Here is a 14,616-nt window from a genome sequence, read left to right as displayed (position 1 = left end):
AAGTATATATACACGTATAATATGTATAGTATTATAGTATAGGCTAAGCTGGTTATAGAGTAGACGTCTAGTTATATAGCTATAACCATATACTGTTTATTTTAACTTAGATATTATACTTATTATTATTATGATTATTACTTATTATAAGTATAATATCAACAGGCTCCACTATTTTCGTAACTAGGAGGTTATAGTAAAGGTTAAGGGGGGGAACGCCCGCTTCTATCTTTAGGACCTTAGTTACGATAGCCCTATAGGCGCCGGTTATAATACGTAGGCACCGCGCCTATTCTATAATAAGTTATTTTATAATACCTTTAGGTATCTTACCCTTCTTTATAAGGGTATAGAAAACTAGCGCGGCGTATATAGCTATACTCCTAATAATACTTAAGTATAGTTTATATACGTCTTTAATACGGTAGCCCTATACTAACGTGGTAAGGCAGGTAAGAGCGTACTTTTATACCTAGATCTTCGCCTTAAGGTGGATTAGGTAGGCTTAGAATAATAGTTTATAGTCGAGGATCACCCTAAGCAGGGCGGCCTTTTTTCTCTACGGTACCTAAACGCCTTCGATATAGAAGTTAAGCGCCTCCGGTCTCCTAGCTTATATAAAGTATATAAGCTTATACTTTATAGCCTTAAAGCGTAGCCTACTCCTCTCCGACCAGTCTTTATATATTTCCTAGGCGCGTTATAAACGCGCCGTTATAGCTACGGTATCGTGTCCGAATATAATAATATTTATATTATTTATAAAGCCTACTATAGCTATTCTAGCTACTCTATAAAGTTCTTAGTAAAGGGTAGCGATATATAGGATAAAGAGGATAGGTAATAAGGGTAATCCTTAGGGGACCCCGGCCCTTATTTCGGTATATAGCCCTATTACGCCGTTAAGGCATAGCCACGCTTTCCTTTTACTTAGGTAGGTTCGGAGCTATATTATAAACCACGTTAAGAACCCTAGGTTATCTATTACTTCTACTAGGCAGGGGTATAGGACTATATTAAAAGCTCCTTAGATATTAAGCTTAAGTATCGCTATAGTACCGCTACGGTCCTAGGCCGTCTAGATACCTTTTACTATTACTCTTATAGTAATTATCGTGTTCTTATATTTACGGTTCCCTATCTGGCCGGGGGTAAGTAACCTATACTTTTCCGCTATAGCCGTAATATATTCGGCCAGGATCTTCTTAAGTATTTTCCTTATAAAGCTAAGGAGCGAGATTAGTCGCTATCCGGATACCGTATAATAGGCCTTTTATAGTTTCCTGGGTTTCTTATGGACTATAATATCCGCGTTACGGAACTGCCGCGGGAAGTATAAGGCCCTAAGGCAGGCTATATAAATTTAGGCGAGGCGCTTCTAGAATAGGGGGCTATAGGCCTATAGGAATCCGTTAAGTAAGCTATCCTCCCCGGGCGCCTTTTACTTAGCGGTATATCGTATAGCGTGCTTAATATCCTTATCCGTCACTAAGTCTTTAATACGTATAGTTCGCGGGTACGCCGCGGTGCCTAAAGGTCTAGGAATTATAGTATTCGGCGCCGGGAAGAATTTCTAGGCTAGGATATCTACTTTCTCCGAATATATCTATTGATATTATACTTATAATAAGTAATAATCATAATAATAATAATATAAATATACTAGGTATCGTAAATACGATATCTTGGTTATTACTTAAGTAAATAACGTGCCGTGATAACCGTCGCGTAGGCTGTTGACGTAACAGTCGCCACCCAATCTTTCAGGGTCTTTTGCCAGCCCCGGATCCAGGAAGAAATCCCAGAAGTCAGTTCTTTACACACATAACTACGCGTTTGCGTAACAAGCAGTCATCCTACGATTCTACGAATTCAACAGCTTTTGCTTGATTATTCTCTTCCGCGCGTACAGCCTACTACTCGTAGCCCAATTTATCAAAAATATCTATACTAATAGTCCGGCCCTGCTACGGTATAGGGCTAGAATAAAGGGGGGCCCGGGTTATTCCTAACCGGCTATTTATACCTACTTCTAGAGTAACTAAAGGCTTTTATCGTCCTATAGCGTCTAATCGACTACGCTACGCTAGTATCTACGCTTCTCCCTCCTAACTAAGTAGTTTTTTTCCTTAGTTACTTCCTAAAGGTCCCGCTACCTCCTTTATAACCGCCTCGCGTAGAATCTACGGGTAAGGCGCGTAACCTCTTTATTCGCTATAATAGTCTCGGGGTTCTATTATAATAATAGGGGCTATAAGCGTGGTAGTCCTTTACGCGGGATTATAGCGTTCGCGATATTATAGAGGTTCTAGGTTAGTTACTAGGTCGCTTATTCGGTCTCCGTTAAGTCTAGTTTAATCGGGTTAATATAAATTTTAGCCGCATTAGCTCGGACCTTAGTCGGGTCTATCTTCCTCTACTACTATCCTAGGGTTTTAGTTCGCCTTTACTATATTCGCTCTACGTAAATTCGCACCGCCTATATAATATCATTAGATTCGGTAAAGTTATAGTCATTACCCTTATAGTCGTATCGTATATCCCCTATAACCTAGGTTAGGTCGAGTATACTATAGCGCCGTCCCGGGTCTATTACTATCCGGGTTAGGTGCCCTTTTAGCGTTATAAGGTTAAGGCGTTATCGGTACGCTAAGGCGAGTAGGTCTTCGGATTATTAATCGTATCTATTATAGCCGTCCTAGAGTGGGTGCTTAAGATTAAAGTCCTTAATAAGGATAATACGTCCCCCTTAATAAGGATAATACGTCCCCGCAGCGGTTCCGCTACTAGCTAGTGGATCGGAGTGTTCTATCCCGCGCCTTTATAGTTTATAAAGTAAATAACCTATATATTCGTTTTTAGGCCCTCTCCCCTAGTATTACTTAGGCCTAGTTATCTCTAGCCCGCTATATCCACGCTAGAGGCTTATATCTCTTATATATATAAAGGAGGGCTCTCCCTCCTCCTTAGATTATCCTATAATTATATCCTTTCAGGCAGGATAGCCTTCCTCTCCGGTCTAGTCCTGGTTCCGTGATCGCTATTATATTATACCCGTGGTAGTTATAAAGCGCTTACTATATCCGGTCTACCTTCGCCCCGATATTCTATTATAGGAGGCTAATTTTTATATAATTATTAGGATAGGCTTAGTCCTATATTTATCTCTATCTTAACTATCACGGGTTAAGCGGCCTTAGGGGGGCTTAGCTCTAGCTAGGTAGCCTTAGTCGTTATTAATTCCGATATCGGTTTATCGCGGTTCCGCGGCGTTCCCGCCTTATTAGCGGGTATAGTCGGCTTTACGGTTAGAGGTGTTTAGGCGGTTTTAGTAGTCGCGGAGAAGAACTTTATAATATTCGTCACTACGCTATTAGCGTTATTATTATTATTATTATTATTATTAGTGTTATTATTACCGCTATTATTATTACTCTTTTCTCTCCTCGCCGCCTCTTTTACGGCCGCTACGTCCCTTTCCTGCTCCTTCTCGCGTACCCTCTCCGCGGCCTCCGTAATTAAGATATAGGATCCCGTGGGGGGCCGCCCTTTTTAGCGCCGTTTCCGGAGTAGCGATATCGGCCTCTGCTCCGCCGGTATAGTAACGCGTTACTCGCCTAATACCATAGCCCTTACCCTATTAATCTAGGTAAAGTCGAACTCCTTAGCATAGTTAGTATATACTTCCTTAGTCCTAGCTTTTTCCCTGGCTAGGAGGGGCAGCTATCTCTAAGTACAGCGTATAGGCCCTTATAGGTAGTATAGCGCTTCCCGGCTTCGCCCCGGCGCGCCTTATAATTATTAAAGTCGCTATTATATTCTAAGTTAGGGCCGCTATAATAGCTATAAAGGGGCTTTAGAGCGTTATATTAGCCCGTTTTATACTCGAACTATAGGTATTTATAATAGCGTAGCGGTAATAGCTCGGGGTTATAGGGTTTATAACGGTAATAGCCGTAATAAAAGAAGATTCCCTCCTTTATTATACGCTCCGCTATTTCCGGAGTATTAATCTTTATTAGGAGGAGCGCTATATAGGCGTTCTTAATATAGGGGATCCGCTTCCTAATCCGGTTAAAGCTAGTAAAAAGGTTATTTATCTTAAGCTCTATAATAATATCGTTTTTATTATAGTCGCGTAGATACCTTATTAGGATTCCTTTTATAACTACTTAGTAGGTTTTCTTTTATATCGCGGCCCCTAGCCTAAAGGCTATAGGTACCTAGTCTCTATATACTTTCCTCTAGGTATTATCGGGGTTAAATATAATTACGATATCCCCGTTTAGCAAACGCCGCGCTACCTTTATATTATTCTATCCGCTAGCGTTATTTACTGCCTATACCATCTCCGGTAGTATTCTCTTATATAGGTCTAATACTATATCGGCGCCGTAGCGTATAGTGATCTTATATATATATATATTATACGGGGATAACCTTTACCGATATAGTCTTAAAGCGGTAATAAGCGGCTACTCCCGCGATTTAGGTATAGGTTTTCGGGTTCCCGGTTCCTATTTCTTATAGTGTCTTCTTAACTACTACCTAGATAGTTTTAGTTATACCCTTAGATAAAAGGGGCGGGTAGTTACTAGGCGGAAGCTATAGCAGTGCCCCTTTAATTATTTCGTAGTAGCGGATATTCAGGATTTCCTAGGCTAGCTTAAGCACCTCTTAGACGCTTACCCTATTAGTAGTATACTGGGGAAATACTTAGTAGCCTTATCTAATATATTCCTATAATACCCTTAGTGCGTGTTCGATACGGCTTATTCTGTTCGGTCCGGCTATAGTGTGTTATTTCCTCTTAACGTATCGGGGCGGCTTCTTCCTTAGCCTATTCCCCCGCGTCCTCCGCGGCCTTGCTATGCTATCGATTCCTAGGCCTTCTCGGGTCCCTGAATCCGAATACGTGTTCGCTTTCTCGCTTTTCCTGGTATTTCGTCACCTTAGGGTCGATTTTACGAAAATAACATTATATTATCTAGAGGAGGAATTAATAAAGGCGGTTAAAGGGGTTAGTGATAATAGGTAGGCGGATAGGCCAGTGGACGACTCTTTCCGTAATAGAGCAGGGGCTTAAAAAGAGGCTTAATTATAATAATTAAGAGCTTTAAAACGAGGGCTTTAAAAGAGAGGCAAAAGGGGGAGAGGCTATAGCGCCTATAACTATTAGATCAACTAGAATAGAGGCGTATTACTAGAGCGCCAGGCTTATAACTATTAGGACACTAATATTATATAAAGTATAACTTATATTTATTTTTATTTATTAGTTCTTACTCCGCTATCTTTTTTTTCTACTAAAGTAGCTAGGAGCTAGAATTCTAACTATACGGTCCTTCTTCAATACCTATAGGAGGGAAAACCATAATATAAGACTTAGAGAACTAGTATAAGACTTAGATAAAAACCCCTATACTCCCCTCTTTTAAGGCTTAGTGCCGCGTCGGGACCTTAACGACCCCGGTAGTGACTTAATATATATCCAAAACTCGCGGCTTCTATTCTAGGAAGCCTATAACGTTTTGCCTATAGCAGCTTTAAAGCCGACTATATACTTAATTAACGGCGCGCGCGTAATTATCTCCATTTATTTTATACGCCTTCTTATATACCCTAAGGCTAACCCCAATAGGCCTACTATAGGCGACTTATATATACGCTTCCTAGGGTCTAAAGCTCCTAAGCTTCCTTATTCTATAGCTATAGGTGGAGCTAATATAGGCTATATACCCATATAAAACGCTTACGTAACAGCGTAAAAGGCAGCCTCCGTATCGTAGAAGAGACGCCGCGCCGCGTATTTTACTTACACGCTTAGGGATAGCGCGATACTGTTTTCTTATTTTCTATAGTAGGGCGACTAACTCCCCCGTAGCACCTATTAATAACTAGCGAAGCCGGGCGGAAGGTGGGTCTAATAGGCCCCCTATTTAACCCTTATCGTATATACTAAGGCAGATAAGGGCCCCCTAGAATAGGATCCGAGTAGCGTAAAAAAGCAAAAAGGGTTCCTCTTTTACGTGCGCCTCTAGCCGGATTTAAACCGACCCGGTCACCTCGACCATATACCAGGTATACTACCACTATACCATAAAGGTACTTATATTCATTATAGACTATAAAAGAGTACTAGTCTACGATATTAAATATAGGTTCGAGTTATTCCGACTATACTACTTGGTTATTCCGACTATAGTTCAGACCTAGGCCCTAATCTTCCTGCTAATCTTCCTACCAATCTTCCTGTCAATCTTCCTTATTATTAATCTACGTCGTTAATCTACATCGTCAATCTACGTCGTCAATCTACGTCGTTAATCTACGTCGTTAATCTACGTCGTTAATCTACGTCGTTAATCTACGTCGTCAATCTACGTCTTCAATCTACGTCGTTAATCTACGTCGTTAATCTACGTCGTCAATCTACGTCGTCAATCTACGTCGTCAATCTACGTCATCAATCTACGTCGTTAATCTACGTCGTCAATCTACGTCATCAATCTACGTCGTTAATCTACGTTGTTAATCTAGAGATAGAGGCAGCGCGTTCCGTTCCCTCCCGTTTCGTTATATAAAGTAAGAATAAGATAGCCACGGTCGCGTAAGCGTGGGTGTGGAAGAGGAAGACGCAGAGGAAGACGAATAGGAAGACAAAGAGGAAGACGAAGAAAAGGAGTTACTGCCACTGCTGCTATTAGCTCGATCAAACGAATAAGTTATCCGTTAATTAAGTCCGAGCGATTAAAATAATAAAAAGACGTCGAAGTGGTTTGCGACTGTAGTTGCGAAAGGTGTATATCAAAGGGTCTATGTCGGAACTATAGTCGGAATAACTCGAACCTTAAATATATAGGCAAAAGAGGGGGGAAAGCACTATAATATATCTAATAGAAGTACCGCCGTATTCGGAGCAGTGTGTAACGTGGCTCTGCGAATATAACCCATCGGGCTTATCGGGCTTTTCGGGGACCTTAGGCACAAATGCCTGACACCTCCAAATCCAAATAAAGCCAACGCCTATCGCCAGTCGCCAGTCGCCAGTAGCACAACGCCCCCATTTCTCACCTCTAATCTAATAGACTTGCAAAGAAAATCACTAACATATAATAAAAGCTGCCTTATATTTCCTCGGGTTCCCATTGTCTTGGTACCATATCCCACTCCTGGCACCATCCAAACCAGCTCCTCTGTCGGCAGGTTGGCTTCGATGGAGGTTGGTCTGATGGATGTGCGTTTGAGGGAGACAGCGGACTTGATGTTATTGCAGGCTCTTCGGTAATGGTTGGGCTAACGCGGGAAGTCTCTGACGTTCGCTCATCGTAACATCCCCAGAACCGTCCCGGTGTAAGACAAGTAGTTGCTGACTCTGTTGTTGTAGTGAGCTCGGCTGTCGTCGTCACTGCTGTCGTCTTGTCCTTACATCCGAACCAGCCCGGAGTTTCACATATGGAAGTCGAAGTAGTAACTATACTACTCGTTGACGTAGTGAATGTTGTCGTTTCATCCAGACAACCCCACCAACCGGGTGTCTTGCAAGTCTCTGTCCGCGTTCGGGTCGTAGATGTCGTTGAGGGCAGAGATGTCGTAGTAGTCTCAGTTCCGTTGCTTTCGTACATCTTCCATTTGGCGCAATCGCGGCATTCGGGCGTCGAGATACACTTGGGCACATCATCGTACTGTAGAATAACATCCTTGATGACAGACCTTATACGGTGTGTCCCAATGCCCACTCGCCATCCTTTATCAGCGACCACGTCGTACACGCATTCCTGTCCCGTATGGCAGGCCGATTCGAGGGCGTAGCCAGCGAAGGAACACGAGGCCGTCGCCCCATGGCAGGTTCCTATGTAGACTGGGTCTGCGGTGTGGCCAAAGTGAAAAGCCCCAGTATTCTTTCGCGCCTGGGGTATGTCTTGCCGAGCGCCTGGGGGCACCGGCAAACCTAGCCGCCCTGCAGCCAGGGCTTCTGGAACGGCTTCAAAAGTGACGACAGGTAAGCCATAGGTCAATCCCAGAAGAGAGCTGACAGCCCCGCCAAGTGAGTGACCGACGAGCCAGACGTTGGAATGAGGGTATAGCTCGGTGACGTTAGAGTACAATTCCCGTGCGGCTGCATAGTACCGGTGTTCTTCCCGGAGAGCCTCGATGACGCAAGTGTTGTTGCAAGTGTAGGTTGAAGTGGCACAGTCGCAAACTTGATGCCACGTCCACTGCCCTTGCTGCGCGCAGCAGCAGCTGAAAAAAAGATTGTCGTTCACCTTATCGTTGGTAGTAGTCCCTTCGCCGTCGAAAACGGCCATGCTGGTGCCCTTGAGTCCTATCACTATGGTCGAGTTGGTCTCATCGGCAAATACGTGGCCACGCAGTCCGTCATCCTCCCATCCGAAATCCACTTCTTTGTGAAACGGATCCCCGACGTCCTCCCAGTCTGCCTCATCCTCATTCTCCACGTAAGCATTTGCGGCCATGAGGGCGAGGCTCAAGACGGTGTTTCTGTCGGACACATCCGGTCCTGGCGTTTCATCGATAGTCCAGGCCGTCGGAGAGAGTGTAGTGACAAATCCACGCTCACGGGCAGCGGAAACCATGGGGTCGATGGTCGATGGTCGACGGTCTACCAATCTCTCTATGCTGAGGGGCGCACTTCGTGCTCGCAAAGGTCCTAGCTCTTCCTTTTCATACTCATCATCTGCTGCCAGCCAAACTCGTGGCTCAGATTGGATTCCGACGTCTTGTTTTCGATGGAGCCGGGGGTATCGATACGTCCCATGATGGTAGATGTGTCGGAGCTTGAAGGTATGCTCTGCTGGTACAGACTGTGGCGGATGGAGTGGTGGTGGAAATACGGGCCCCGGTAGTACCGCGGCCTCTTCGGGACTCAGAGCGTCACAGAGTCGCGGCGTTACGCCGATAAGGAGGCGAAACAGCTCTCGTTTTCCCCAGCCGAAGTGCATGGGTACGGTACCGAAGCGGAATAAAAGAGGGGTAGCACGAATTCGAAACAGGCAAGAGTCAAGTTCCTCTGTGATAGGAATATAGTTCAAAGGGCGCGGATTGAAAGGTTCAAGTAGTCATTAGAAAGTATCCGAATAGATAGAAGAAAGCTAAATGGGACGTTGACACGGCCTTTGGCATCATGATGCACGTCCCTCACTTCCTGCCTAATTATAAACACGGTGACGTCGCCGAGTCACGCCCCCGTCGATTGTCACATGACTGAGTTGAAAACACCATGCGGGGTTAGTGTTAAGTACAGGTATTTGAACACCCCCTGTTCATTATGTGCTGCGCAACTAACCCCATTAAGAGGAGTAGCGGTAACACGTGTAGCCTGGGTCCGGTAACGCGTATACGCCTATTCTTTTTAAGTACCGGTATTTATACGCCCCCGGTTCACTATTTATTATCCACTTAATCTATTTTTAGAAGGTTACACGACTATGTGTATAAGTAATATCTTGGCCGTATATACTGCGTACCTATACCTTATAATAAGCCTTAATCTCTATAATTAAACCAGATATCTTAAGCCACTAAATCACTACTATTTCTGCCTCTATATTTATTAACCCTAAGGTATTAAGAATATATAAAAGTCCTTACGCTAGGTACCTTATTATAGATTATATAATCCTAATACCCTAGTTATATAACCTTATTATATACTATATAATCCTAATACCCTAGTTATATAACCTTATTATATATACCATATAATCCTAATACCCTAGTCACGTAACCTTATTATACACACTATATAATCCTTATACCCTAGTCACGTAACCTTATTATATATTATATTATCCTGATTACCTACTCTAATATATATAGGTATATAATATTTATAGCTAAGATCTTATTTATACACGCGCTCGCGTTACCTTCTTATTTAGAGTTAAGTGGACAGTAAATACCAAACAGGGGGCGTATAAATACCGGTACTTATTCTTTTTAGGAAAAGTTACTAAGTTAGTGTCATAGGTTTTATGTAAGGAGTGAAGAGAGTCGTCAAGACTACGATAAGAACAGGTCACGAAGCTGACCTTAGGGGGGGAATGATTATGAGATTGTTCGTTAAGCCCCTCTAACTCAGGACTTAACGGGAAACACCCTACTTAAGGGCTAGTGACTATCCTCCCTAGGACTAGTATATAATAACCTAAGGCTCTAAGATAACAGGTCTTAGGCTAACTTAATAGTCCTAAAATATAACTCGGTCCTAAATATCTCCTAGGGTTAACCTTAGGCCGGTTCCGGGTTCCTAACGTATTCCTTACCGCCCCTAAGTCCTATCCGACCCTCTCGAATAGAATATCCCTAATATCACGCCCCTCCTTCTAAGGCTCCTGTCCACGGGAGCCGGTAACCGTTACTAGTCCGGACCCGTCCGTTAATCTATCCCGACCTAGGGACGGGCAGGCCGGCCTAAACCCTACCTATCGGGGCTACTAACTCCCTCCTTATCTATCCGAGCTAAACTAAACGTCCCTGTTAACCTAGCCTGACCTTCCTTTAATTAATCCTATCCTCCTTATATAGTATAACCGTAATCCTTATAAACCGGGAGACCCTATTATCTTTAGATAAAGCATAACTCTCCTGGGTCCCCTTATTTATTACCACCACTATAACTATACCCTAATAAAGCCGCGAGCGCTCTGGCCGGGGCCCCTCCGATAAAGGGCTTTAGTCTAGATAAACTATAATTCTAAAGGCAGGTATTATATCGGTAAATAGTGGCACTTATAGGTAGTAAACCGTAGTCCTTATTACTTTAGTAATCCTCTAGGACTCCTTTTATCTATTCTTCTTATACTACTACTATTATTAAGGCGGCCTAAGATATATATATAAAGGGCCTATCCTAAATAAAGCCCGTTACGATATAGTCCTAAATAATAAAGAACTTGCCCTATTTCCTTTATCGCCCTCTCGCGACTTATCTAGCTTAAGGCTAGGTAATAATAAGGCGTGATATCTATCGTGAATATTAATAATAATAGAGCCCCTCCGTAAACGCGTATTCTATAATAGCACCCTAGACGCGCCCTTTATTAACTAAATAACCGTATCGTAGAAACCTATAATAGGTAGTCGTATTTAGGTAAAAGGGGAAGGAGTAATATAAGTAGGGCCTATATTAGGTTATACGCCTATACTAGTATAGGACTTTTCTGTTTACCTAACTCGTTTTATTATTTTTCCTTTTCCTTACCTATTCTTATTTGCCTATCTATAATAATAATAACGCTATTACTATTAATAATAAGTTATCCGCCCCTATCTACCCTAAGGGTATTAACTTATCCTATCGACTCCTTATTAGGGTATATATTATCTCTACGTGGTTCCGTGTATTATATATAGGAACGCGGGCGGCTTAGGGTCCGGCTAATATCATAGTAGATTATTATTATTATTACTATTACCGTTACTATCACTATTATATAAGTATTATACCCCCCCTTCGCGTAGACTATAGGCTAACTTATAGTATTAAAGCAGACTACTATTATATAATAGCGCCCCCTGCTTTAGCTAATAAGTATAAAAAGTCCGGCGCGGCTAGTAAATCTAAGAAGTCCGGTAAGGCTAGTATAAAGTCTATTAAGGTGGTACCTAAGGTTATCGATAAGGGGATAACTAAGACTACTAGGAAGAAGGCACGGCGGGCCGCTAAGAAGGCTTAGGCTAAGGCTAAGGCCGCGGTTATAGCGGCTACTCTTAAGTAATAGTAGTAGTAATAGTAGTAGTAGTAGTCTAACTCTTTATCGGACTCGTTATCGGATTCGTCTTTGGATTTATCGTCTTCTTTCTCCTTAGAGGATAAAGCTATCGAGTAGCTAGGTACGGCGGCTATTTTAGCTAAGTAAGCTACGCCGGTTAGGACCGTCGAGAAGCCGGCTATTACGGCTACTCCGGTTACTAAGTCGACTAGCCCTCTCCTTTTAGGGCGTAATAACTCGCCGTAGGGTGCTTTTAAGCCCCTCGGTGACCTAAAGGGCGTCCTCGACTATACTAGTCAGGACGTTATTATAAGCGGTGGTGCCGATAGAGCTACCCTCTTTAATAATAAGGAAACTAACTCTGATAGGTTGTTATTATTAGAGTTCGCTTTATCTATAAACGGGTTTAGCGATAGACCCTTGGACTTTAGCGATGGTGATAGCGTCGAGATACCGGTATATCCTGTTATCTTAGTTAGGTCGGGCCTAGAGCTTCGTGCTCCTTATAGGCGGTGCGCCCGTGTACTAGGTTTCCTAGTACTGCGTAGTAATAACGCTACCGGTCCTATTACTATACGGCCCTGCTATGGTAGTAAGGTATCCGATAAATACCACTACTACTATAATAATAATAGCTATGACTATGAGTTAGTATGTTTATATAGCTATGGTCCCCTTTACTTTAACCGCTCCCGAGGTTACTAACTAGATATATAGCTTTTGTTATAGGCGGAGAGGGTAGCTAAGAAGCTATAGAAGATATTAGTGGCGGCCGTATAGGGTAGCGGTGGTTTAGACGACTAGGCGTCTATAAGTTAGCCCGATATCTTTATAAAGAGTACCGCTAATATATATAAGCGCCGGGCCTACCGGGTCTAAATTAAGCTATGCCGGGCCCTTAAGGCTATAAAGAAGTACGCCCGCGATAATAAGGGGTTCGACCCCGTAGCGCGTTATTACTAGGAGGAGGAGGAGGAGGCGGAGAGGAAGCGCCGCGATACTCCTATTAAAACGGAGCGTTACCTAGCTACTATTACCCGCTATCTAGGCCAGTTAGTTAAATAAAATTCGAAGTTAGCCGGTTTTTATAAAAAAACCGGCTAAAACTAGATAAGGATTACTTATAGTGGTTATTAGGATCGGGCTAAGGGAGTTTAGGGGTGGGGGTAGGCGTTAGCGTTTTTTTTTTTTGATTTTTTTTTTTCTATTTTTTTTTTATTTACTTCCCTAGACCTAAATAAAAAAAGTCCTTACGGGGCACCGACGACGCTATTAACTAGTTTCCTTTTTTTAATTATAATACTCCTCGATAAGCGTGTTAAGGAGGTGTCTTCGTGGTTCCTAAGTATTATATTTATACTTATACCCGGCCTACTTAATAAGGTATTCGCGCCTATTCCCGTTATAGCGATAAGCCAGGACTTCCTTTACCTTATATTTATCCGACTCTTATAGTTCGACCTTAACGTCCGCGGGTATAGGCGACCTGCCGTCCCGAGATTTCTATAGTTCGAGGAGCGAGATCGGGAAAACGTTATAAATCTTTATTAACTCCGGGAGCTATAGCTTATAGGCGAGCCTATACTAGCCTATTACGGAGGTGATCTTATAGGGGCCGAGGAACTTATCTAATAGTTTCTTATTAGGGCGATGTTATTTAATATTCTTCAAGGATAATAGTATATAGTCGCTAATCTTAAAGCGCTAGGCCGCCTAGCCGGCGTTATAGTATCGTTTATAGGTGGTTTAGGCTTTCCTAATAAGGACCTTTATAGCCCTGCGATTCGATATAAGGTGCTTTACCCTTTACTCGGCTATAGCGGCACGAACCTCGCCCGACTTACGTATCTGTATATTATATAGTCCGCGTAGGTTAAAACCTATTAGCGTAATAAAAGGGGTTTACCGGATAGCTAAATACTATACGGTGTTATAGGTGAACTAGGCTAGGGGTAGCTAGTTAACCTAGTCGTCCTGTTATAGGGCACCGAATACCCGTAGAAAGTGCTCTAAGTTCTGGTTTTATTATTCCGTCTAGCTATCCGTCTAGGGGTGGAACGCGGTTAATAACCGCCGCTTAACGCTTAGGAGGCTATATAGGGTAGTCTAGAACTTACTAATAAATAGGGACCCTCGGTCCGAAACGATACTATTAGGTAGGCCGTAGATACTAAAAACGTATACCTATAAAATACTAGTAAGACCCTTAGCTATTAAAGAGCTACTATAGGGGATATAGATCGCGTACTTAGTGTATCGATATACTATAACTAGGATAGAATCCCTTTTCTTTCCCTATAAGGTTATAGGGGGGAGGCCTATCACGAAGTCTATTAAGATCTCTTAGAATAGCTATTCGGGTACGGGTAGAGATACTAGGTACCTAAAAGGCTTATACTAGCGCGGCTTAGTCCTCTAATAGATACTATATATAGGCACGAACTTCTTAATATCTCGTAAGAGGTATTCCTAGTAATAAGACTCGGAAATCCTCTTAATCATCCGACCTAACCTATAATAGCCCGTAGTAGGCGCGTTATAAAATGCCTAGAGGACCTTATCGCGTAAACCTAACTAGTTCGGTATAAAGAGACGGTCCTTAAAATAGACTGCACCCTAACCGTTATAAGACCACGGGTCCGCTAAGTTATCTTTCGATGCTAAGGAGATATAAAAGGGATCGTCCTTCTAGGCAAAGATAATCTTATCCTTTAGGCTGGATAGACCCGAGGGCTTAGGTACACCTCGGGCCCTTATAAGGCTAATAACGAACTTTTTAGTAAATCCCTTAACGGGTTTCTGCCGCTCCGCTTCGAGATCCGCCTAATCTATAGCGAGCTACGGCTTCCGTAAGAGCCTATCTACGGGGTTCTAAACGCCC

The 14,616-nt window shown here is 42.8% G+C and overlaps 1 protein-coding gene and 1 non-coding gene across 2 annotated transcripts; both read right to left on the bottom strand.

Annotated features, from left to right (window-relative positions):
- Positions 1 to 6,032: 6,032 nt before the first annotated feature.
- On the bottom strand, positions 6,033 to 6,107 carry ACRALDRAFT_t210. Its single transcript has one exon. It is a non-coding gene; the product is annotated as a tRNA-OTHER (tRNA).
- Positions 6,108 to 6,399: 292 nt separating this feature from the next.
- Positions 6,400 to 9,131, bottom strand: ACRALDRAFT_1081624 (uncharacterized protein). Its single transcript, XM_071019187.1, has one exon. It carries the CDS (start codon positions 8,961 to 8,963, stop codon positions 7,128 to 7,130), a length of 1,836 nt encoding a protein of 611 aa, XP_070873717.1. The 5' UTR covers positions 8,964 to 9,131; the 3' UTR covers positions 6,400 to 7,127.
- Positions 9,132 to 14,616: the final 5,485 nt, after the last annotated feature.

Source organism: Sodiomyces alcalophilus (assembly GCF_042370955.1).
Source record: "Sodiomyces alcalophilus JCM 7366 unplaced genomic scaffold ACRALscaffold_6, whole genome shotgun sequence".
NCBI lineage: Eukaryota > Fungi > Ascomycota > Sordariomycetes > Glomerellales > Plectosphaerellaceae > Sodiomyces > Sodiomyces alcalophilus.
Note: the sequence above shows the minus strand (reverse complement) of the source record. Positions and strands in the feature narration are given on the sequence as shown.

Bases quoted from the DNA above. Each gene is read 5' to 3' on its own strand.
- ACRALDRAFT_1081624 (XM_071019187.1), bottom strand. From the start codon at position 8,963: ATGCACTTCGGCTGGGGAAAACGAGAGCTGTTTCGCCTCCTTATCGGC.